The sequence below is a fragment of the Urocitellus parryii genome, chromosome 8 (assembly GCF_045843805.1).
Source record: "Urocitellus parryii isolate mUroPar1 chromosome 8, mUroPar1.hap1, whole genome shotgun sequence".
NCBI classification, from domain to species: domain Eukaryota; kingdom Metazoa; phylum Chordata; class Mammalia; order Rodentia; family Sciuridae; genus Urocitellus; species Urocitellus parryii.
The window spans coordinates 75,516,905-75,543,796 of record NC_135538.1 but is presented as its reverse complement, the minus strand read 5'-3'; the positions used below and the strand labels follow the sequence as shown (position 1 = coordinate 75,543,796).

The following is a 26,892-nucleotide window of genomic DNA, read 5'->3' as shown; positions in this document are numbered from 1 at the left end:
ATGTGGAACAGTGGATTTGAAAGCTATAGCAGCTCCACCACCTTTGGAGAAGCCAGCAGCTAGGCTCAGTCCCTGGGGGACTTTGGATCACCCACACCTTATCAAGCTAAAAGGAAATCAAGAGCCCAAACCCAGCACATTGTACCATATCTCAGCTACTTTCTGTTACTCTTGTTGACGAAGTGTTCAAAATTGGGAATATTGAAATTTCATTGGTCACTCTTGTGAGAATAATCAGACATGCCAAGAACGCTCTAACCAATATTGTTTACAAAATAGATGACATGCCAGGTGCACCCATGGATGTTCGCCAGGGAGTAGACACAGATGACACCAGTATTGAGAAACTGTAGTTCCTCCAGAAACATGTGTAAAAGTGGCTGGCCACCAACAGTCCTTTTAGAACAAAAAGAACCTGGTAGCCTTTACGATCATGCCCCTGAAGAATATGAACAAATTTACCACACGTATCCTAGAAGTAGTCAATGTGCACATGGTGCTGAGCAAATCCAACAGCCAGCCCTCAGTAGGGAGAATATCTATCAGCAATCCAAGAATGGGGGAAGCAGAAAACTTCAGTGGGAATAGCTTCATGCCAACAAATGACCCAACTGTGGCTCAGAACCAGGTGCTGAATTTGATTAAGACTTGCCCAAGACCTAGAGAATCACAGGATCCAGCCTCAACACGTGGCTGTAGCTTCAATCAAGCAAGCTGTGGATTTTCTTAACAACAAGGGGCACATCTATTCTACTGTGGATGATGATCACTTTAAATTCACAGATGTGGAATAACTGGATCTTATTGGGTACCTGAGATATTTCTAGCTGGATCTGTTTGCACAGTCTGTTGCCTCCAGCTGTGCATGTTTGTCCAGGTGACTTCAAGGAAGGAGATTCATCTGTAAAGGGTTTCAGCAGGCTTGAAACTTACTGACTGCTTTTCTGTTTTTGTATTTTGTGGTTTTGAAACTCAAAGGGAGGTGGACAATTAACAGGGATGTAAAATGGAGTGGAATTTCTTAAGTTTTCAAGTAAGCTCATTAGGATACCAGGATAGATGGGATTGGAAGAGGGATGCTACCAAGAGGATTTGGCAGTTACTTAACACTTGGGAGTTTCTGTTCTTGAATGTTTCCTGTTCAGAGACAGTGAGCAGGATGAGGGTCTATGGGCAGAGCATCAGCCAAGGAACTCACTGCCCTCTGTCTATCTTTGTTTCCCACTCTGGTTCCGTGGTGTTACGTTCAAAATTGCACTTTCCTTCCCTTTTTTGCCTTGTCTGCTGCTAAAGGTGGGTTTATATGCACATGAGGTTTAGCATTCTGGAATCATAGAATGGAGGATGGGAAGAAATGTTAAATAAAACAGTTCTGTTATTGAAAAAAAAAAGCTTCAACAGAATGTTCTTTCTCGTATTTTAGCTCTTTTCATAAGATTTTACTTTTAATATTCTGAGAGTAACATGTATCCTAAACTGTAGGAACTCTTTTTAATTATATTTAAATATTTAGAATTTTTGGTTAAACAAATAGTAACTAACATATTTCAAATTTCTTGCCTCACTCACCTTTATAGCCGTGGAAACATGCAATAGTTACAAACTTGACTGGTCATTATCAGTTGACTTTTGTATATCAAATAAAAATTTTTGCCTGAAGCATATATCTATTGAGATAATATTGCAAACTCTATTTTTTGAGAAAATTTTTTTGGGGTCCTGGGGAATTGAACTCAAGGGCATTGCACCGGTGAGTTGCTACATCCCCAGCCCTTTTTATTTTTTTAAGACAAGGTCTTGCTAAGTTGCTTAGGGCCTTACTAAGATGATCTTAAACTTGTAATCCTCCTGCCTCAGCCTCCTATGTCACTGAGATTACAGGTGTGTGCCACTGCACCCAGTTCCCTATTTTCACTAGTAGAAATTATCACTAAATTGCTTCCCAGATTAATCTTCTTCATGTACCAGATATTTTATAGATTCAATTTGAATATTATATCATCTTCTAGAAATTTTGCTAAGAGGAAAAAATTATCCCAGTCAGTAAAACTTATGCATGTGCTTTATCCCATCTACTACTAGAACAGTACATTTTTAGGTTTATTGACTAGGATTTAGCATAATTTTATATAGGTATATATATATATAGAAAAAATCCAGTAATTTCCCCTGAGTTTAACTTTGCTGTTATTCTGATTTCTCAGGAACAAAACTAGAAATATGCTGTTTTGTATTCATTCTAGCTTTCATTCCATATGACACTATTTATTAGTTTTTAAATGTTATATTAGTTATAATAGTTTTGGCTTTGTTTTAGAATGCCAGTCTTTTATATGTGAAACATATATTTCTCTGACTATTTTGTGTTTATGGTTTAATCTAGATTTTGAAAGTGATAGAAACCATAAATTGGCAGTAGTACAGCTTATTTATCCATGTGTCACTTGATAGATATTTGGATTATTCCTACCTTTCACCTATTGTTAATAATTCTTCTGTGAACATTCATGTAAAGATTATTGAGCAGATATATGTTTTCATTTGGGTGGAGGTGGATCTATACCTAGGAGTAGAATTAGTTTTTTGTATGTATAATAGCTGCCATTCTGACTGGAATGAGATGACATCTTACAGTGGCTTTGATTTGCGTTTCTCTAATTGCTAGTGATGATGAACATTTTTTCATCTATTTGTTGATTGATTGTACATCATCTTCTGAGAAGTGGCTGTTCAGGTCTTTGGCCCTTTTATTGACTGGGTTATTTATTTTTTTGTTGTTTAGCTTTTTGAGTTCTTTATTTACCCCTCACACATCTATCTGATATGTGAGGGGTAAAGATTTGATCCCAAGATGTAGGCTGTCTATTCACCTCACAGATTGTTGTTTTTTTTTTTTTTTTCACACAGATTGTTTCTTTTGCTGAGAAGAAACTTTTTAGTTTTAGTCCATCCCATTTATTGATTCTTGATTTTAATTCTTGTGCTACAGGAGTGTTAAGGAAGTTGGGACCTAATCCCACATGATGGAGATTAGGGCCTACTTTTTCTTCTATTAGACCCAGGGTATCTTGTTGTATTCCTAAGTCCTTGATCCATTTTGAGTTGAGTTTTGTGCATGGTGATAGATAGGAGGTTTATTTTCATTTTGTTGCATATGGATTTCCAGTTTTCCCAGCAACATTTGTAGAAGAGGCTATCTTTTCTCCAAAGCATGTTTTTGGTACCTTTGTCTAACACAAGATAATTGTAATTTTATGGGTTTGTGTCTGTGTCCTCTATTCTGTACCATTGGTCTACCAGTCTGTTTTGGTGCCAATACCATGCTTTTTTTTTTGTTACTATTGTTCTGTAGTATAATTTAAGGTCTGGTATAGTGATGCCACTTGCTTTACTTTTCTTACTAATGATTGCTTTAGCTATTCTGGGTCTCTTATTTTTTTCAGATGGATTTCATGTTTGCTTTTTTTTTATTTCTATGAGGAATGTCATTGGAATTTTGATCAGAATTGTATTAAATCTGTATAGTGCTTTGGAAGTATGGCCCTTTTGATAATATTAATTCTGCCTATCCAAGAGCAAGGTAGATCTTTCCATCTTCTAAGGTCTTCTTTGATTTCTTTCTTTAGGGTTCTGTAATTTTCATTATATAGATCTTTTAACTCTTTCTTTAAGTTGATTCAAAAGTATTTTATTCTTATTTTTATTTTTTTGAGGCTATTGAGAATCAGGTAATTTTCCACATTTCCCTTTCTGAGGATTTGTCACTGATATGCAGAAATGCCTTTGACTTATGGTTGTTATTTTTTATCCTGCTACTTTGCTGAATTCATTTACTAGTTCTAGAAGTATGCTGGTGGAACTTTTAGGATCTTCCAAGTATAGAATCATATCATCAGCAAATAGTGCCAATTTGCGTTCTTCTTTTCCTATGTGTATCCTTTTAATTTCTTTCGTGTGTCTAATTGCTTTGGCCAGTGTTTCAAGAACTATGTTAAATAGAAGTGGTGAAAGTGGGCATCCATGTCTTGTTCCAGTTTTTAGAGGGAATGCCTTCAATTTTTCTCCATTTAGAATGATGTTAGCCGGGGGCTTAGCATAGATAGCCTTTAAAATGTTGAGATATGTTCCCTAGTTTTTCTAGTGTTTTGAACATAAAGCGATGCTGTATTTTGTCAAATGCTTTTTTTTGCATCTATTGAGATGATCATATGATTCTTATCTTTAAGGCTATTGATGTGATAAATTACATTTATTGATTTCCGTATGTTGAACCAACCTCGCATCCCTGGGATGAATCTTACTTGATCATGGTGCATGATCTTTTTGATATGTCTTTGTATTTGATTTGCCAGAATTTTATTGAGAATTTTTCATCTATGTTCATGAGAGATATCCGTCTGAAGTTTTTTTGATGTGTCTTTGCTGCCTGGTTTTGGAATCAGAGTGATATTGGCCTCATAGAATGAGTTTGAAAATGCTGCCTTTTTTTCTATTTCCTGAAATAAATTGGAGAGTGAAATAAATTGGAGAAATCGGCTGTGTATCCATTCAGTCCTCGGCTTTTCTTAGTTGGTAGACTTTTGATGGTATCTGCTATTTTCTCACTTGAAATTGATCTGTTAAAATTGTGTATATCATCCTATCTCAATTTGGGCAAATTATATGACTGTAGAAATTTGTTGATGTCTTCGATATTTTCTATTTTATTGGAGTACAGGTTTTCAAAAATAATTTCTAATTATCTTCTGTATTTCTGTAGTGTCTGCTGTGATATTTCTTTTTTCATCACGTATGTTAGTGATTTGAGTTTTCCCTCTCCTTCTCTTTGTTAGCATGGCTAAGGGTCTGTCAATTTTATTTATTTATTTTTTTCAAAGAACCAACTTTTTGTTCTGTCAAGTTTTTCAATTGTTTGTTTTGTTTCAATTTCATTGATTTCAGCTCTGACTTTAATTATTTCCTGTCTTCTTTCTACTGCTTTTGGTGTAGATTTGTTCGTCTTTTTCTAAGGCTTTGAGATGTAATGTTAAGTCATTTATTTGTTGACTATTTCTTCTTTTAAGGAATGAACTCCATGCAATAAACTTTCCTCTTAGAACTGTTTTCATAGTGTCCCAAAGATTTTGATATGTTGTATCTGTGTTCTCATTCACCTCTAAAAATTTTTAATCTCCTCCTTGATGTCTTCTGTAACCCATTGTTCATTCAGTAGCATATTATTTAGTCTACAAGTGTTGGAGTGGCTTTTATTTCTTGTTTTATCATTGATTTCTAATTTCATTCCATCATTATCTGATAGAATGCAGGGTAGTATTTCTACTTTTTAATATTTGCTAAGAGTTCCTTTGTGGCATAGTGCATGGTCTGTTTTAGAGAAGGATCCATGTGCTACTAAGAAGAAAGTATATTCTCTTGTTGAAGGTTGGAATATTCTATATATGTAAGTTAAGTCTAAGTTATGGATTGTATTATTGAGATCTATAGTTTCTTTGTTCAGCTTTTGTTTGGAAGATCTATCTAGTGATGAAAGAGGTATGTTAAAGACACCCCAAATTATTGTGTTGTAGTCTATTTGACTCTTTAACTTGAGAAGAGTTTGTTTGATGAACATAGCTGCCCTGATGTTTGGGGCATATATATTTATAATTGTTAAGTCTTGTTGGTATATGGTTCCATTGAGCAGTATGTAGTGTCCTTCTTTATCCTTTTTGGTTGACTTTAGTTTGAAGTCTACTTTATTTGATATGAGGATGGAAACTCCTGCTTGCTTCCACAATCCATGTGAATGGTATGATTTTTCCCAACCCTTCACCTTCAGTCTGTGAATGTCTTTTTCTATGAGATGAGTCTGAGGCAACATATTGTTGGGTCTTTTTTTTTTTTTAATCCAATCTGCTAGTCTATGTGAGTTTGATTGGTGAGTTTAAGCCATTAACATTCAGGGTTATTATTGAGACATGATTTGTATTCCCAGCCATTTCTGTTTATTTGTGGTATTTAATGTGACTTGGTTTCTCCTCTGATTAGATTTTCTGTATGCTAGGAATTTTCATTATAGTGTGCCTTGGTGTAGATCTGTTGTAATTTTGTACATTTGGAGTCCCATAAGCCTCTTGTATTTGGTTTTCCAATTCATTCTTCATGCTTGGGGAATTTTCTGATACTATCTCATTGAAGAGATAGTGCATTTCTTTGGTTTGAAACTCTGTGCCTTCCTCTTTCACAATAACTCTTAGATTTGGTCTTTTGATGCTGTCCCATAATTCTTGGATGTTCTGTTCATGGTTTCTAACTTTCTTCACTGTGTAATCAACTTTATTTTCCATATTGTATACTTTTTCTTCATTATATGACATTCTTTATTCCACATGATCTAGTCTGTTGGTTATGCTTTCTATTGAGTTCTTTATTTGATTTATTGTATCCTTCATTTCAAGGATTTTCAACTTTTCTTTTTCAGGGTCTCTCTCTCTCTCTCTCTCTCTCTCTCTCTCTCTCTCTCTCTCTCTCTCTCATCTTTTGCTACCTGTATTTGTTCTCTTATCTCATTGTTGGAGTGATCAGTTTTTGCTTGTATTTTCTCATTTAGGTCATTATTTAATTCACAGATTATAGATTTTGTTATTATCGTGTCCTAGTTTGTTTGGGGCACTTTCCTCCCATGGTAGTCTGCTGGTTGGAAGGGGCAATCCTGCGCCAGAGGCTAGGCTCTGTTGGGTGTCTGCCCCATTTGGGAGGGGTGGACTGGGTCAGCTGTGCTCCTGGATCCAGTAAAGGCCAGTGTGGGTGGATCTGGGACCCTGGGCTTGACCTCCTGCTGTACTCCTCCTGCTGGTCAGAAGGGGTGGTCCTGTGCCAATGGCTTGGCTCTGCCAGTGTCTGCCTCGCAGGGGAGGAGTGAACCAGGCCTACTGAGAGCCTGGATCCCTATATGCTGTTGTGGATAGTCTGGGCTGGATCTTGGCTCCTGGAGTTGTCCACTGGTCAGAAGGGGCGGTCCTGCACCAGAGGATAGGCTCTGGTGAGTATCTGCCCCTCCAGGAAAGGGGTGGACCAGGTGTGCTGTGCACCTGGGCCCTGCAGAGGTGGATCTGGGCCGAGTCTTGTGATAATTTTATGTTTAACTTTTTGAGAACTATCACACTATTTTTCAAAGAAGCTGCATCAATTAGTTCTCACTCCAGAAGTTTATGAGTATTCCACTTTCCCAATATCTTGACCAACACTTGTTATCGTCTATTATTGTTATTATTATTATCATCATTATCATTATTATTGCCATCCTAAGGGGTGTGAAATATTATCTCATAGTTTTGATTGGCATTTCCCTGATGATTGATGTTGAGTGTTACTTCATGTAACATGTTACTTAGCATTTGTATATTTTCTTTGTAGAAATGTCTATTCATATTCTTCCTCAATTTTTAAAATTTTTGTTCTTTTAGCATTGTCCTGGGAAGCATTCTTTATATATCTAGTTTAAGCACCTTGTCAGATATGTGAGAGATAATATTTTCTCCTTTCAGTTGTCTTTTCACTTTCTTGGTGGTATCATTTGCAGCACAGAAACTCTCCTTTGATGAAGTTGTAATGTATATTTTATTTTTAATTTTTGCTTGTGTTTTTTTAATATTGTTTTTAGGGACCCACATAAACATTTAAAGGGGTCATGAAAATTAACTCCTGTATATTCTTCTAGGAGTTTTATAGCTCTAGTTGGTACATTCAGATCTGTGATCCATTTTAAGTTTATTTTTGTACAGTTGAGCCAAATTCATTTTTTTTTCAAGCATGAGATATCCAGTTATCTTAAACTGCTTGTTGAAAATATTATTATATCCCAATGGAATTGTTTTGGTATCCGCGAAGCCCAGTCTGAGACTTCCCTGCCCATCCACAAACATAGCCATCAGTAAAGGTACAGGTGTTTAAAACTCAGGATACAAAGAATGTAGAGGAGAAACCACATTGATTTTTCAGTTAAGCTTCAATTAAGTCCTTGTTGTTATTCTGTTAATTATCTATTGCTGTGTAACTGTAACATATTTCCCCAGAATGCAGTGACCTAAAACAGAAAACTTTCTGTTGGTCATGAATCTGAGAAACTTAGCTATGTAGTTCTGACTTTGGGGTCTCTTACTAAGTGACATTCAAGGTGTCTGTTGGATGTACAGTCAAATCAAGGCTTGGCTGGGGTTGGAAGATAGCTTCTAAGATGACTCACTCACGGGGGCTGTGACAAAGCCTCGGTTCTTCACCATAGGGACCTCTCTGTAGAGTTCCTTGAGGTATTTCATGATATGGTGGCTGGTTTGGCCCAGTGATTTAAGAGAGAGTAAATAGGAAACTGAAGGACTGGGAATATAGCTCAGTAGCATCGCATTTTCCTAGTATGGGGCAGACCCTGGATTCAATCTCCAGTATCACACAAACACACAGGAAACTGAAGTGAAGTGCCTTTATTGCATATTGGTTATTATCTATTGTCTTGTCTTTTTTATTCTTTTCATTAAAATTGAGTCACAGTGTTTTCAAAGGAACATCAAATATTTTGTGGACATATTTTAAGCCACATATTCTGGTCAGTTTTATTCAAAGGGAAATCTAATCCCATACAGCTGATGTTCCTTCATGCTAGATACCTAATAAATAAAATGATCTTCAAAATTGTCCCCCCCATGTCCTCGATGTTTCCAGTCTAACAAGTCTTACTTTATTTTAGCATCAAGACAAAGTAGAAGGCTGTGTGTGTGTGTGTGTGTGTGTGTGTATAAAACATTCTATCAACAAATGTGACAGAAATAACATGATTTCTAAATTGAAATAAATGTCATAAAATTTCTTTTTTGTATCCCTAAATTCTCAAACATTTCCTAGTTTCCCTACAGGAAAGAATGTACATGTAGTTATCATTGAGTCTTTTTTTAATACTTCAATCACCTGTGAACTAGGAGACCAAAATTTTTACCACTTCTAACTTACGAAACATTTTAAAGTTAGCCATTACCTTTGAGTAGGACCAAATGAACCCATTTCAGTAATTTGCTTTGTAACCTTGAGTCCTCCTACACACTCTTTTGTAGGTAATGATTTTGCATGAGTTTGGAACTAGTCTTTAGCTGAACACTGTGGGAGGATGAACACAGAAGAAGTGGAGTTATTGAGTGACTCCAAGTACAGAAACTATGTAGCTGCAATTGACAAAGCACTGAAGAATTTTGAATACTCCAGTGAATGGGCAGATTTGATATCAGCACTTGGAAAACTTAACAAGGTATGTTTATCTTGTCCATTTCATTAAAAGTTTAAAAAAATCAGAAATCTGTGTTTATCTTATTGGATTTCTCTAAACCTTGAAGTAAAGAATATGCAGTCATAACTAAACATTAATTTTCATAGTGCTATTTTACTTTATTATTTCAAAGCATACTGTTTAGCACTTTTGAAGTTCTAATTAAAAAACAGAGCTTTAAAAATAGAGTTATTATCATTGTCATCACTTATAAAAACATAAGACTGGGAAGCAAAGATGCTGCTAACTAACTATAAGGGTTAGTATGTTTTCTAATTGAGCATCAGATATGGTTCTGGAGTTCCTGGCAACAAAATGAAAAACTGCAAGTGGAAAGCAGTAACTGTTGTATCCTTTCCAAATGATGCGTTTATAGCAGCAAGGAAACGTTCTATAAGCTTTCGCTGTGATTCAGTACTTCTTACAAAGGCAACTCTATATATAGTCACTTAGACCTTGGAGCTTGGCTTTGAATTGAGCCTTCTTCATGTATCTGGTTTAAACCACACTTATTATAGTAGCATCACTGATAATCTCCTAGCTTTTCATTTTGACTTTTTGCTTTTTAACTGAGATGAAAATTTTCTCAACTTACACCCATAATTTTACAATTGTTTTTGTTATTAACTAAGAATGCTCTAAATATTAAAAAGGATATATGGGAAAAGTATGGTCTTACAATAATTAACATCAAGCATCATAGCACACTTAGAAATTTATCTTAAAATACATAGCAAAGACACTCATTTTCAACTCAATACTCACTACATATAATAACCTCTTCTCTCCATAAATTTGTCTTGGCAAGTATTGTTTCAATAACAATATGTTCTTTCTGTTAACATGGAATGGATGTATTTTTAAGCAAATTAATAATTTTTTTAAATTTCAAATAAAATATATATTGATGTCACAGACAAAAATGAATGCCCTACAATGATAATTTTTATAACATGTGAGAAAATGGAATAAAACGAAATATTTTTTTCTCATCTGCATTTAAATGTTTTCTTCAAGGTTTTACAAAACAATGCAAAGTACCAGGTAGTACCCAAAAAGCTGACCATAGGCAAGCGCCTTGCTCAATGTCTACATCCAGCATTACCAGGTGGAGTTCATCGGAAGGCACTTGAAACATATGAAATCATCTTCAAAATCATTGGACCTAAGCGACTTGCCAAAGATCTTTTTTTATATAGGTAAGAATGATTTTATTATCTATTTCATATAATATAAATTAAAATGTATTGCTAACTCTTATGCTTTCTGCACTAAAAACTGAAAAATTGAAAGCTCCTTCATGACCAAAAGTTTTTGATTCCAATCTTAACTATTTGAGTTAAGTAATATAGAAAAACTTAGACCATTCCTTAAGGTAAGTTTCTTTTTATTCTCAGCAGTCATTTATGAAAGAAGAATTTTCATTCAAAATCATTGGAACTATAAAACAGTCTACCTTTTTTAAGCTTGAACATTTGCCTGATAAAAAATAAAATACCTTGATTTCTAACATTATTTACCATTCTTTATTTTCAGTTGGCTTTCATGGAATTACTTTTTCTTGTTTACTCTTTGTAAATCTCCTTTATCAGCCTTTTTTTCTTTACCTGAATTCAATATTTGCATTTCTTAAGACTTACTTAATAACCTATACGTTCTTATATTTTCACTTTATATTTTCTCATCAGGTAAGTTTATCCACAACCATGATTTAAAAAAAAAATGTTTGTAGTTATAGATGGACAGAATGCCTTTATTTTATTTGTTTATTTTTATGTGGTGCTGAGGATCAAATCCAGTGCCTCATGCATACTAGGCAAGTGCTCCGCCACTGAGCTACAACCCCAGCCCTGTTACAACCATGATTTTTTAAAAAAGTTTATTATGTATATATAAGGTACAACATGATGTTATGAAATACATAAAACAAAATGGTTACTACAATTAAGCAAATTAATATATCCATCATTATCTCACATTGTTACCTTTTTGTGAGTCTTTTTTTTTAACATTTTTTATTATTAGTTGTTCAAAACATTACAAAGCTCTTGACATATCATATTTCATACATTTGATTCAAGCAGATTATGAACTCCCATTTTTACCCCATATACATATTGCAGATTCACATCGGTTCCACATCCACTTTGTATGTGTGTATGTGAGAGAGGCAAGAGCAACTAAAATCTACCCAATTAGTAAAAATTCCTTAAACAAATCAGTATTAACTATGGTCCTCATGTCGTATGTTAGATCTCAAGATAATTTTCATTATACTTATCTGCTGCCTCGAATTCATTGACCTACATCTCCCTATCTTCTTTCATCCCTCATAATCAGAGTTTTATCCTTTATGCACTGACTCCCAAATTGATATCTCTAGCTCTGGATTTAGCCTTAAACTCCTGAATTACCTGATCTCTGAGGATCTTTACAGGCAGGTACAGCTTTACGTTTTCAAAATTAAACTCATCCTCTGTTCCTGGAAATCTGGTCTTCCTGCAGTGTACTAAAGTTCAGTGAATTGCACTACCTTCTATCTACTCACACAAGCCTGAAATCAGAGCTACACATGATATCTTATTAGTCCCACATATATTCTCCCACCACCCCTTTACAGTCTGCCACTAAGACTTCTGTCTCATAATGGTTATGAGCAGAGGATCTGGAGTCAAATTAGCTCTGTGATCTTTGACCATTTTCACCTCTTTATATACTTACCTGCAAAATAGAAATAAGTTTACTAATGCCATAGGTTGTTAGAATTTAAAATGTTAAGTTACCAAAAGTACTTAGAACAATGTGCTGCATATAGCAAGTACTTAATAAATATTAGCTATTATTACGATATATGTCAAATATATCTATTTTCTCAGCACCTTCACTGGAAGCATCCAGTCTTAGTAAGCATCACCTCTAGCCTGTGCTTTGTCATTGGCCTCCTAACATTTACTCACTACCTGATTTTCTTAAACTCTGCTCTCTGCACAGTACCAGAATAATCTAAAATATTTAATAAATAATGCCTCTTGTATCTTCTAAGACATCATGTAAAATCACACTCAAAATTTGATTTCTCCTATGATATGTATATAACTCCAGTCACTTTTGTGATCAAAAAAATGTGCAAGGATTTCTCCCTACCAGGAAGCAAGCAGGTAGTTTTGCAGAGAACCTCAACTGGATATCCTCTAGTCTAATTCAGTTTTAATGCTGTGTTCCTGGAGATAGTGTCAGATTTCACTGGTTGAGAGCTCAGTCCACAAGACTACTACCACTTCTGACACCAGGAGCAAGTCCAAGCTTCCAGAACATTTGACCAGCTGACTACAAGTTAGGGTTCCACTACCTCCTCTTTGGGCTTAGTTAATTTGCTAGAGCAGCTAAAGAACTCAGAGAAACATTCACCAGTTTATCATAAAGGATATTTTAACAAATTCAAATACACAGCCATAAGAAGAGAGAGATGGGGCAAGATCTGAAGGGTCCTGAGCACAGGAACTTCCATCCCTGTGGAGTTGGGATACATCACCCTCCTGATGGGTGAATGAGTTCAGAAGCTTTCTGAACCCTCATCGTTTTGGGTTTTTATTGGACACTTCTACATATGCGTGATTAAAGCATGTGTAGAAACATGATTAGACAAAAAAAGGTATGCTTGAATGCAAAAGACTGAGTAGGGAAAACAGCAAAGCATGCCTCATCAGATTGTTCTTGGCCCTTCTGGGTAGCTTTCCTTCTTCCCTGGTATGGGGAGGACTCTTTCTGAAATGTGGGTTGTCTGATCTATCAAACATGGTAGGTCAGAGAATTTCTTTATGGCTACCTGAAAGTCAGAAAGGCAAGGAAAATTAGTTTCTATAGCCCACCTTGAATGAAGAGAAATTCTAGTTTCTGTGGCCTGCCTTTGAGATAAAAAGGAGCAGGTGAAAGGGAGATAAAAGATAAGATTCTTTGCTTTATGAAGCCTAAAGCTCCCCCAGTATCATAACAAAACACTGTCTTTCATCTTCATTGCTATAAATCAAGGACAGATGGTCAAATACTTAAATGGAAGATATGCTTATTGCTCTATTCACTTAGAACAGAGGTGATGTAGTGTAATAAAAGATATGCTTATTGCAGTAGTGATTTAATAAGTAACAAGAGCTTTCAGACTTAAAAGCCAAGAACCATGAATGAAAACCAAATTTAAATTATATTGTGTGCATCTATGAACATGTAACAACAAATCCCATTATTTTGTACAACTATAATTCACCAATTTTAAAAATTGAAATAAAAAAGGAAAACCAAATTTATATCAGAGCATCACATGTAGAACTATCATGATTTAAGACACAGAGGTGATAAGTTGGAAGAAATGCATGAATACATACACACGTGTATATATCTCTCCTCCCTTAAAAGTTGATATAGCTTGGCAGCTTTAATCCAGGAGGTAGTTAAAATAAAGGTTTTGGAGTTTGGTTGTTGCTGTTATTTATTCTCTTCTTAGAATCATGCGGAAATATTTGAGTACAAAGTGTTGAAAAGCAAAGATTTCGGTGGAAGAAGATAGAAATTACAGGAAAGAAAAAGGAAAATGAATGAGGCTGGTCCCTGGCAAATTAAAAATAATGGGCCCTTGGGCACATGAAAGAAAGTAGTCTCAAAGGCTGACTGTAATTATATGTGACTACATCTTTAGGTCAATCTGTATCTAAAATTGGAGGCAGAAATGTAAGGAGTTGAAGATTATTTCTATTTTGTATATAAACTAGAAGTAAGAGAGTCATAATTCAGTTGTTAAGTGCCTCCTAAGTGCAGGACATGGTACTGAGGACTTGAATACAGAAATTAAAAAAATCATGATATTTCTGTGGGTTTCTGATATTTACAGTCTTTTAAAGAAGACACATGAAACAATTTAAAGCAATAAATGTTCTAATAAGATAATATTAAGTACAATGGAAACTTCAATTAGGGAACCTAACCTAGTCTAATTAGGAGGCAGTATCCTTAAGAAAATGACATAGGCTGGACTTGAACATTTAAGGATCACCCAGACATACAGAAAGGATATAAGTAAAGAAATCAGTGAGGAATCATCCAGTATAGCTGGAGTAGAGGGTGCGAGGGACAAAATTGGTGAGTGTACATGGGGTGTACAGAAGCATGCAGTGGCCGAATCTTAAGATAAGATTAAGATTGCCAACAGGAATGTGGCAACAGGAAACTAATGAAAGTTCAACTGAGACCAACAATTTCATTAAGATGATAAAATAATGGTGGTGTCTTCTAGGTACGTGTCTGGTAGAGATAAAGAGAATTTATTATATTCAAAAAATATCAAGGAGTGTGATATGGAGAGAAAACCTGATGATTGATTTTTGGAGTGGAAGACTTTTTTTTTTAAGGGTCTAGAGTGAGCCAGATAGATGGTGATAACAGTATTTTGAAATGGCAGTATTATAGTAAGAAACTGGTTGAAAAGGGGAGAATTCTGTTTGGGAATTATGAAATATGTGGACTTCATCAAACAGCTAAGTTGCTCCTGGGTTCTTCAGTATGAAGCTCAGGTGAGAAAACTGGTTTAGTTTAATGTATGTAGAAGTCTTCAATTTATAGTATCATTTTAAGCAGCCAGTATATTTACTATTTCTTCAAAACATAAAAGATTTATATAGAGTTATAATTACAAATGAACTGATATTTTGTCATTATTTTACTTTTCCCCCTTCCCCCTTTTGTTGTTGTTTTAAATAGTTCTGGATTATTTCCTCTTCTTGCAAATGCTGCCATGTCTGTGAAACCAACTTTGCTCAGTTTATATGAGATATATTACTTGCCTTTGGGTAAAACACTGAAGCCTGGTCTACAAGGGTTGCTAACTGGTATTCTCCCTGGCTTAGAAGAAGGATCAGAGTACTATGAGAGGTAAACTGGTATTTGGTACAACTATGTAATCTACATCATGCATTTGTCAGCAAGCATCCATACATATGTTTTAACATCATAAAAATTAATTTTATGTCTTACTTCTAGATATTTCAGTATATTACATTAAGATTTCTGTATCACATTAAGATTTCTATAGCAATAAAATTATTATATCTATAACATACTGAAAGTATAGCTCTATGGTATAAGTACAGATGTAGGAGATAGATGGACTGGGTTTAAATCTTGCGTGTATACATGCCTAATGAGCTTAGGAAAGCTTTTAAAATAGTTTCTTTGTCTGTCAAACTTATTCATCTATCTAATATTTATTTCATTGTGTTATTATAATAATGAAATCACTTAGTCCAGTGCCTTGCACATATAACTTATTCAAAAAATTGTGATTCATAATTAGTATTCTTTTTCTCTTATTTCTGTGATTCAAAATTTAAAATAAGAAGATATTTATCAAGAGTGGTTGTTTTTGTTTTGGGTACTACAGGTTTAACCTAGAAATGCTTTACTAATGAGTTACATCCCAGTCCTTTTTAATTTTTTCTTTTTGAGACAGGATCTCCCTAGGTTGCTTAGGGCCTCACTGAATTTCCCAGGCTGACCTAAAATTTGGTGATTCTCCTGCCCCAACCTTCTGAGTTGCTTGTATTACAGGCATGTGCCACTTTACCCAGCTAACAGAACATTTCAATTAATGAAAAGAGTGGAAAACTGGTCCTAAAGTTTTATGGTCCAAAACTATACCAAAAGTTTTAAAATTGGTAATGGAAAAAAATAGCCTTAATATCAAGTATAGTGCTATTTTACTAGGTATTGACATGATACTCTTTGATATTTTAGCTTTTCAAAGAAAACGATTTGATTTATTTTAGAACCTATTATAATTTTTTGATAGCTAATAGTTGTAGACAATGAATAACAACATAAAGTATCTTTACTATTTCATCACTGATATTCTTACCAAATAAACTCAGTTAGACAGGAAAAATTGAAAATGCCAAATTTACTTTGAGTGTACTTGATTATTTAAAATTTGAATAATTTATTCATGTGCACTGACCAGTTATTTTGTTGTATTTTATGTACTCCCATAATATAGTAAGACTCTAACCCTGAAAACATTGGATTACCTTGTAGGCTACTTTGAGAAAAATAATTGTATTCTCAAAGGTTATTATTTTCTTTAAATTTAATTTAAATTTAACTAGTTTTGCTTATAATTTTAGAAATTTAATATGGAATTATTTCCTTTAGTTTATAGATCAGTTTTGTTTCTGATTAATATATTCTACGGTTTGTAAATCAGGTACAATAGCACACACCTGTAATCCCACCTACTCAGGAGGCTGAGGCAAAACAATCACAAGGTCAAAGCCAAACTGGGAAATTTAGTGATACCATGTCTCAAAATTTTAAAAAGGGCTGCAGATTTAGCTCAGTGGTATAGCATCCCTGTATTTAATCCCAGGTACCTAAAAAAAAAAAAAAAGAAGAAGAAAGAAAGAAAGAAAGAAAGAAAGGAAAAAGGGGGACTCATCACTCATAGGTGCATTACTATTTTAATGCTTAGATAAATTGGGACCAAAAGAGATTACAGTGTTATCTCTTGATTTGACAATACTTTAATAGTCTTTATGTATTACATGGTTTATCTTACATTAAAAACAAGTAATTAAACAAGTAATTAATTTTTATGCAGTTCTTAAAGCACCTTTGATTTCATAGGTCTGATTCATTAAAGCTATCATGAACTATATAGTATCTGATTTTTAAAAAAAAAGACATTTGAAAATGTCTTAAGATTTTGTAGGACAATAAAAGATATGTTCTACCTTGGTTTAATATTAACTAAAATGTGTATATGGTATTTTATTAGAGTAATTTAACAACCTAATGACATTAAATAGACTTGTGGTAGTGTTTTTATTGTTCTTATTTTACAAATGAGAAGACTGAACTAAAGAAAGATTAAGAAAATAGTGGAGCCATGGCTTAATCTAGTCCTCTAACTCTGAAGAATATTATTCTTCCTGTTTATCACACATGTTTCCAGAGTGGAGAATATGAGTACAGCATAGATGCTTTCATACATTTTTGGAAGAAAATAATTGATATCCTTTAATGTGACATTAAATATTTCCTTTCTTACACCACTTTGTTTTGTTACTTAAGAACAAACACATTGTTGGAAAAGGTTGCTGCTGCCGTAGACCAGTCAGCGTTCTACAGTGCTCTTTGGGGTAGCCTTCTCACCAGTCCTGCTGTTCGTTTACCTGGAATTACCTATGTGCTCGCCCATTTGAACAGGAAGCTTTCTATGGAAGATCAACTTTATATAATTGGTAGCGATATTGAGCTAATGGTAGGTCTAATATTGTGGTTGCTCGTTTCACAACTTTTTTTTTTTTTTTTGAGCCAGGCACTATTCAACATGGATGTTGAGGATTATTCAATGAATAAAATTTCTATTTTTCACAGAGCTTACATTTTTTTTTTACCAAAAAAACCCTAAAGATCAAAATTATCAATAATTATTGATCTTAAGAAGCTTAATATTTTCATGAATAAGAATTGTTATTTATGTCTGTTATCTCTATTATCTGTTATTCAGCAAATTAATGGGTACTATTATTACTATCTTACTAACTGATCCAACTACTGTTAACATAGTTACATTTATTATATTCCAAGATGAGCCTTTTCTTCAATCCTTATAAGAAAACGTGAATTTTATATAAAGTAACATAGACAGATTCTGCATGGGATTTGAGTGACAGATGTAGTACTAAAGCAGACATTGTAAGATAGTAGAAAAGAATCACATTGAATGTTTATTTATACTTTTTAATTTCAAGATTAAAGTGTGATTTATGTTCACTGAAGTTAATCCTTCTGTATGAACAGTTGTATGAATTTTGACAAACACATAAAATAATGTAACTTCTGCTACAATCAAGATACAGAATACTACGTCATCTCCAAAAGTTCTATGCCCTTTTAGTTGGTCCCCTCCTTCTACACCAGACCCTTGCAAACACTGTTCTGTTTTCTGTTTCTATAGTTTTGCTTTTTCCAGAGTGCTATATAAATGAAATCATGCTATGTTTAGCCTTCAAGTATTGTTTTCCACTTTTCTTTTTTTTTTCCCACTTTTCTTAACATTTGAGTTCATCCATGCTTTTGTATGTATCACTGATTTGCTACATATTCTTCCATTGTAAGATGGTACCACAATTTGATTAATGGACATTTAACTTGGAGCCCATTTGGGGCAAATATTAATAAAGCTACAATAAACATTTGCATACAGATATTTGTATAGACATATGTTAGGGATTGCTTGGTGAAGTTACTAGAAAACCCCACAGGTTATATAATACTAATACTGTAAACATTTGTTTGTAACCTCTTTGATCTTCAGAAGCATACTTTTATGTATTAGAGAAAATGAAGAATTGTTACATTTTTTATGGCAAATTTCCCAGCATAACAGACAAAAGGTGATAAAGATTCTTTTATTTCAGGTAGAAGCAGTAAGTACTTCGGTGCAGGACTCAAGTGTACTTGTACAGAGAAGCACACTGGACCTCATACTCTTCTGTTTTCCATTCCACATGAGTCAGGTAAAATATTGCTACTATCAATACAAGGCATTCATAGAAAATCAGATCCATGATGAATGGTTATTTTTTAAAGGTATTATGGTAGAGTGTTTTGTTTTATAAATCAGCATGTGCATAAAAAATAGGTTCCTTTATTTATTTATTTACTTATTCATTCATACATATGTATATCTGTACCAGGGGTTAAACCCAGGGGTGCTTAACCACTGAGCCACATTCCTAACCTGTTTTTTTGTTTTTTGTTTATTTTGTGTTTTTTTTTTTTTTTTTTTTTTAATTTTGAGACAGGATCTCACTAAGCTGCTTAGAGACTCTGTAAGTTGCTGAGACTGGCTTTGAATCTGGATCCTCCTGTCTCAGCATCCTAAGGCGCTAGGATAATAGGCACATGCCACCATCCTTGCTACAAGTCCATTTTTAGGAGTGAAAATTTGTGCAAATTTTGAAGAAAAATAGATTTTCTGATTTGATAGAATATGGTAATTGAATTCGAATACTTCAAAGTTCTATAAAAAGCAAGAGGGTAGAGAGAGATGATGCAGGGGAGGGGAGAAGAGGGGGGATAGGAAGGGGATAGGAAAGGCAGCAGAATACAACAGACACTAGTATGGCAGTATGTATAAACGTGGCTGTATAACCAATGTGATCCTACAATCTGTACATGTGGTAAAAATAAGAATTTATACCCCATTTGAATCAAATGTATGATATATGATATGTCAAGATCATTGTAATGTTTTGAGCAACCAATAAAAAAAAAAAAAAAGCAAGAGGGGCTCATTGTTAACTCAAAGCCAATACTCTGACCCAGGCTTTTATCTAGCCAATATCAATCTGTCTGATGTTGCCTTATCTTGCTCTGGTGATTTGAGGATTCATACCAGAACCATAGAAGAGTTGGGTATAATTTGAGAGACAAGTATTTAGTCACTGTGATATCTGCTAATAATTTTATTTCAAATCAGAGTAACTGACTTGTCAAATCATAACAAAGTGTTTCCATTACTGGAGCTTAATTTAATCTGTCTTTATTTTCAAAGAAATGATCTAAATATTTTTTTAAAATTTTTAACTTTGATGAGTGATTTAGAGCACCAGAATGTAAGCATTTAGAGTAGAGGAAATATATATTTAAACGAAGCAATAAGATACAGAGAATTTCTACCTTGAAAAAGTAAGCTTATTTCTAAAAAGGAATTAGCAGAAAAGACTATTGTGATTTTCATAATGACCATTGGCTAATTTTTCTGTGTTATTTTACTCAATTTTTTCTTTATCATTCTACTTTTTTTGTTAGTTTATTATTATTTATTCAAATTAAGTAATAATTGAAGACTTACACTTCATTGTCTATGTTGTCACTAATTGGGAAATAAACCACCTCTAGTTTCTGTTTTGAAACTCACCCCTTAACCAGGAGCCTTTAGTCTGCCCTTGAGCTTTTCACAGAAACACCTACTAGAAAATTTCAGTATACTCTAAACCTGCCCATGCTCTAGTATAGGTGTGGACAAATAGTCCACTAGGTAAGAGTGAATTTTTAATTTTTTTAAAAGCTTTTAAATAAGGAGGGAGGTGATTTTTTTAAGGAGGAGTAGGAGGAGGAGGAGAAGAGATCAGGAGAGTAGATAAAGGAGAATGAAGGAAGGAAATGTGCATATATGAATATACCACATATATGCAATGTGCATATATGAATATACCACATATATGCTATGTGCATGTATGAATATACCACAGTGAACATCACCAGTATATATACATCCACAAGACATTAACAAAAAAATTAAGTAAATAGCAGAAATATCAGTAGAGGGAAAGAAAATAGGTGGTAGGGGGGCAAGGGAAAGGGGAAATATTGGGGAATTGAATTAGAACAAATCATATTCCATGCTTTTATGATTATGTCAGAATAAATCCTATTGTTATGTGTAACTAAAAATAACCAATTGAAATTGAAAAAATATCTTGTAAAAGAAAACAAAGAATACCCCCAAAATATATGTGGTCCAAAAACCTAAAACATACATTACTATCTGGCTCTTTATCAGAAATATTTGTTGACCTGTGCTCTTGAATTTTCTTCCCTTCTAAATGGTCAATATTAATAATCTCTCAGTTAATGGGTTCCTCAACAGGATCTGAGGAATTAAGTCTTGGTAGACTTAAATTGGTAAGAACTTATAACCTCACTAGATCAGTGATTCTAAACCTTTTCAGCTTGTACTTCCTTTACTACTTTATTATTTTACCATCTTTGTGCTCCTACTAGCCAAAATTTTCTCAAACCTTACCTTCTACATTTTTTTACATAAAAAACGTAGTTATGTTGAATATGATTTTTTTTAAGTACACACCTAGTTCTAATATTCTTTTCCCCATTACTGGACCCAATTCTGATACTCTTACCCCTGTTGCTATACCAAATATTAGTCTACCTGAGTCATCTTGTTTTCCTACTCTACCTGTTTTCATATCTTGCATATAATAGACTTTTACCAAGTATTAATTATTATTGTATCTTAATAGAGCCTATATTTCTTTATCCCAAAAGTATGATAGATATTATATTACAACTAGACTATTAGACTTGAGCTTGTTTCATGAAATGCTGACTTGACTCTCTAGTACATACACCTTTGAAATTATAATAGTTTTTTATATATATAGTACAAGTGTGTGGTAATGTCAGTAGTAATCAGAAATTACTTCTTGGCTGGGTGTGTAGCTCAGTGGTAGATGTACAGGACCCTCGGTTCAATCTCAAGAACCACCCTCCCAAATAAAAGACTTCTTATACCTTATGTATTTGTTGACAACATTATATATATTATGTATAACATTTCAAAATATGTATACATTATAGGATGTCTAAAGCAAATTAATTCATGAATTTATTAGTTCATATCCTTAACATTATCTGTATTGAGACAGTTTAAAATCTTCTTAGTGATTTTGAAAAATGATACATTGTTATTCAATTTTCAAAAATATAATACATTGCTACTAACTGTAGTAACCATGTCCTACAGTAGTTTTCTTGAACTTTTTCCTCCAGTCTAACTGAAATTTTGTATCCTTTGACAAACATCTACTACTTCTTGCTTTGTTAAGAGTACTTTTTTTTCCCCAAATAAGATTGGGAAATGTACTTTTAAAAAATTTTGTGAGAATATCCATAAACCACATATCTGATATTGAATAGACAAATCATCAGTTCTCAAATGCTTTGATTACAGTACCCCATTATACTAAAAAAAAAATATTGAGGATTCTAAATATCTTTTGCTTATATATGCTAGAACTATCTGTATTTATGTTAAAAATTAAAACTGGCAAATTAAAAATATTCACTAACTTATTTTAAAATAGCAATAACAATGTTATTATATTAGCATAACAGTTTTTGAAAGTATGTTCCCACATATAAAAAAAAACTTAATGGGAGCATTGTTTCATATTTGTTGCCAGTTTCTTTAATATCTGGCCTAAAAGCACAAAGCAGAAAGTTTATACCTGCTTCTGTGATATAAATTCCTTTGTTTGAAGTATATGAAGAAAAATCTGCTCTCACATTGATATGTAGTTAGAAAAGCAAGGAGTAGCCAGGCACAATGGCATATGCCCAGTGGTTCAGGAGGCTGAGGCAGGAGAATCACAGGTTTAAAGCCAGCCTCAACAACTTATTGAGACCCTGTCTCTAAATTTTTTTAAAAGGCTGGGGATGTTGCTCAGTGATTAAATGCCCTGGGTTCAATGCCCAGTACCAAAAAGAAAAAAAAAAAAAAAAAGCAAGGAGTACTTCAATAGTATCCTTTTAAAGTTGCATATTCTTTGATATTACACCAAATTTTGAGAAACTATAGCTTTTAAAAATTATTGCAAATGGAGTCTAAAACTATCAATGAACTTTACAAATTCTGGTTTTTGTTGTTGTTTGTTTGTTTGTTTGTTTGTTTGTTTTGGTACCAGGGATTGAACTCAGGGATACTTAACCACTAAGGCACATCCATCCCTAGCCCTTTTTATTTTTTTATTTTGAGATAGGATCTCACTAAGTTGTTAGGGCCTCACCAAGTTGCTGAGACTGGCTTTGAACTTGCAATCCTCCTGCTTCAGCCTCCCAAGCATCAGGGATTAAAAACATGTGCCGCCACACATGCCAACATACTCTGTTTCATTGAAATTCACTTGTCTATCTTGCACTTTCATTGGAACATTTACTCATATATCTGTTTGTAACATCATGATTGCTTATTTAGAAAATCCTAGTTGACAGAATTATTCAGACATTCCAAATGTGGACATATTTCATTATATAATATCAATTATACTTATTGTTGTTACTATTAATCTTGTCAGTAGACATTTTAGGTATTGTGAAACTTTTGAGCCCAATAATGGAAAGCTTTCAAACCACTTCATTTCAAAACAATACAACTTCAACATAAATACAAGTTTTATGAAATTCTGAGTTTTCTCATATAATCTCAAATTTTATTGTTTGTAACTTAATTATTTTCCTTGAAGTGACTGTATCACTTTTGAAAAATGACTGCCAAATGACAAATTCTAAATACTCATCATGTGTAGGTTAGTCATTCTTTCAGTTAAAAATGGTATTCTGTGAAAAAGTTGGTAGTTTAGTTCGCAATACTTAGTTTCACAAAGCTTGTCCTTGAGACAAATATCATACTTAAGTGCTTTATGTGTATTTCACATTTCATTAAACAGAATATTAAAAGATATCCTCAAGGGTCAATATTTAATGAAACAAATATTTGCTGTTTCATTAACAACATTCTTAAAGAATTATTAAAATGGCTTTTGCATGTTTATACATGCATGCTGGGGCCTTGATGATGGTAATGATGTTCACCATTGAGCTACACAATGAGCCTACTTTGCTGTTTTTGTTTTTGACTTTACTCTAAGAATATGGCAATAAACATATGATGATTACAAGTTGGGTGAATGCTACTGTACTTTTTTTTTATACTAAGAGTGCCAGTTGTTTAACCTACTTATTGCGTGATCAGGGCAAATGTCCACACCAAAAGCAAAAAAAAGCAAGCAACATCTTGATGTTGTTCTAAGTATGTATAGCTTCATTGATTGTGTATGAATATAAATACCTCCTTGGTTTACTGAAATGAAATAGTCTTAGAGATTCCCAAGGGCCCAGGGATACTTTGAAAGTTACATAGATCATTTGATGATTTGTTTTCAAAGGAGTAACACTAACTGTTAATGATATATGTTCTGTAACATCTCAGTTATTTCCAGTTCAGTAAGCATGGGATAGGAAACAATTCACTGGTCTATGCATCAGTGACACTAACCAGACATTTGAATTTGGCTAAGCACTTGGCCCCTGGGAAGCTCCAATCCTTGATTTATAGAGTGAATGTTAAACTAGCTAATTTCTAAATTACCTTCTAATTCAAAGATTTTATTCTAAAGTAATTATATAGTAATATTCAAAAAATTAACAGCAAAGTCATTATCTGACTTCCATATTTTTTTCAACTTTTTACTCTTTTAGTTGAAGTCACATCTCCTTTCATCATTTTTTTTATGGCTCTGGGAAAGAAGGATAAAAATTATTTAAAATCTGGGAAAAATGAAAAAATATTAAAATTGGTTAAACCTTGATGATTTGTTGCAAAGAAGGTTCATTATATTGTTTTCTGTATTTTTGTATATTTGAAATATTACAAGTAGAATTTTTGAAAAGAAGAAATAAAGATCTTAGAATTGATGAAGGCAGTGACGTTCTAAGGAGTTAGTTGATAACACTAATTGGATGTGATTTTCTTGTCAGTCTCCCATCTTGCTTTATTTCCCCTGTTTTGTGTTAGATTTTGCTAATTTTCCATTGTGGTTTCAGTTAAAAAATTAAACAATGATGCTTCCTAAATTTCTTCCTTTTTTCTAATCTGTAAAATGGAAGTAACAATTCCTGTGTTTGAAAGACCAAATGAAATAATGTTATATGAGAATACTTTGTACACTCTAATGCTCAGAAAATTTTTTTAAAGGAAGAAAAACAGTGATATACTTCTATATATGATTAAATACAACCACATTTCAAACTTTTTCAGGCTACTCGACCAGATATGATTAGGATCTTGTCAGCAGCCCTTCATGTAGTACTAAGGAGGGATATGTCCCTGAACAGAAGACTTTATGCATGGCTTCTTGGTACGTATTTGATGTTTGTGGTCATATTTGGGAAAAGGTGAAGGGAGAGTTGCCATTTATAAGTATTATTAAATTGTATATATGTCCCAAGTGAAAAAAACTACAAGTTTTTCTTGTAAGTGCACAAAAAAGAACTATCATTGGTGTATTATATGAAGAAATTTCAGAAGCTTCTTAGTCAAAGAGGCTATTTGAATCCATAATCAATATGATAACAAAATTTTTGAAATGTTCAAGTCATTAAAGGACTAGTAAATACCAATATCTCACATATGGTACAGGTCTCCCAATCAGGCAATAAAACATACTCTTTGATTTTCTACACTTTCTGTGAATTTTTGGCCTGTCCACACAACTTACTGCTAGTAATGAGAGCCCATAATTTTAATTATATTAGATATTGTGAGTCTTCAGTTATTTCAATCTCAGTAAAAATTTTTTTGGGGGGTGGACAGGATAATTCTGGAAGAATATTATCAAATTTATATATTGAATTGGTTTTCCTTTATTAAACTATCTAAAATGATCTCTCTTGCTGACATTGAATGGGCTACTAATTGGTAAGTGCTTAGTGCTGTTTTTGAGATATTTGCTGTTTTGGTGTTTAGTAAGCAACAGTTTTGAGAATTTCATTTTAATTCATTTTGTGATTTATTTTCATGGAGGTTTTGATAACAACGGTGCTATCATAGGACCCAGAAGCACAAGACACAGTAATCCTGAAGAACATGCCACTTACTATTTCACTACCTTTTCAAAAGAATTGTTGGTCCAGGTAATAAGTGCTTTCATTGTTCTTTGCTTACTCAATAACCACTAAAGTTACTAAAAAAAAAAAAAAATCAGACAAATCTTGCTTAATTGAATACATAGTTGAAGGGGCAGAGACAAGACTCAGAAACTTCCTATGAATAATCTAATAGACTATAATGAGACTATAATGAGATAATGCTACAATAAAATCAGTAATCATAAGCTAGACTGTCATATAAGGCCATAGGTTTTTTGTCTCCTTATTTTGTTGTTTTCATAACTTTTAAAAGATAGTTGCATCCTCTCACATTTCTGCCTCTGAAAGTTGGAGCTTTTCCAAAAGTAGGCTAAAACCTGTATTATTTTCTAAAAAGCCCCAGGAAATTTGGGCTGTAACAGGAATCTAAATGTGGCAAAATTGCCACTATAATAGAAAGTTAAAATGATTCATAGGTTTGTTTCATATTAATTTTATTTAAGTTTTATGTATTAGAGATATCTCAAACTGAGAAAATTCATGATATCTGAAGCATTTTAATGAGGTTATATGCTGAGTTTTGAGTCACTAATGGCAAAATAATTGTGTAACAGCAGATAATGCCATGATGACAGGGCCTAGTTTGGAGATCATGATCTTAAAAAGAAACATTTTATTGGGAGGGCAAACACTCAACTCATGAATATGTCTTTCTTGATTATCTTTGATTCTTTTACTTTTTTTCCTAGAGAAAATGTAACCACTGTTTTCTTCTCTCCAGAGAGATGAAAATAGCATTTTTCTTCCTGTCAGAGGAAGAAGGTATCACAAAAGCAGGAAGATATATAAATCTCCATTGCATGTGGTTATATTTTAAAATATTTTTTCTTTAAAAATTTTCAGTTACTAAATGACTAGTGTACTTTTCTGTTTTAAAGGCAATGGTGGGAATCTTACAAGTGAATGGATTTGGAGAAGAGAGCACTCTAATGCAGGATCTAAAACCTTTTCGTATTTTAATCAGTTTGCTGGACAAACCTGAGCTAGGTAATATATACTGCTGTTTAAACATGACGTGGTAGTTTTATATTGCTTCATAATAA

At 33.4% G+C, this 26,892-nt stretch overlaps 1 protein-coding gene and 1 pseudogene across 1 annotated transcript in view; both read left to right on the top strand.

Moving 5' to 3' along the window:
• Window positions 1-794, top strand: LOC113197912 (replication protein A 32 kDa subunit-like; annotated as a pseudogene).
• Dop1a (DOP1 leucine zipper like protein A) overlaps window positions 1-26,892 on the top strand; it is a 105,124-nt gene that overhangs the window by 19,828 nt on the left and 58,404 nt on the right. Inside the window, exons 2-9 of the mRNA XM_077801472.1 lie at window positions 9,084-9,274; window positions 10,310-10,491; window positions 15,041-15,211; window positions 17,405-17,598; window positions 18,761-18,855; window positions 24,960-25,059; window positions 25,725-25,834; window positions 26,728-26,836. Of these exons, the coding sequence (XP_077657598.1) occupies window positions 9,137-9,274; window positions 10,310-10,491; window positions 15,041-15,211; window positions 17,405-17,598; window positions 18,761-18,855; window positions 24,960-25,059; window positions 25,725-25,834; window positions 26,728-26,836 (1,099 nt within the window). The 5' untranslated portion in view covers window positions 9,084-9,136. The remainder of the gene's footprint in view (window positions 1-9,083; window positions 9,275-10,309; window positions 10,492-15,040; window positions 15,212-17,404; window positions 17,599-18,760; window positions 18,856-24,959; window positions 25,060-25,724; window positions 25,835-26,727; window positions 26,837-26,892) is intronic.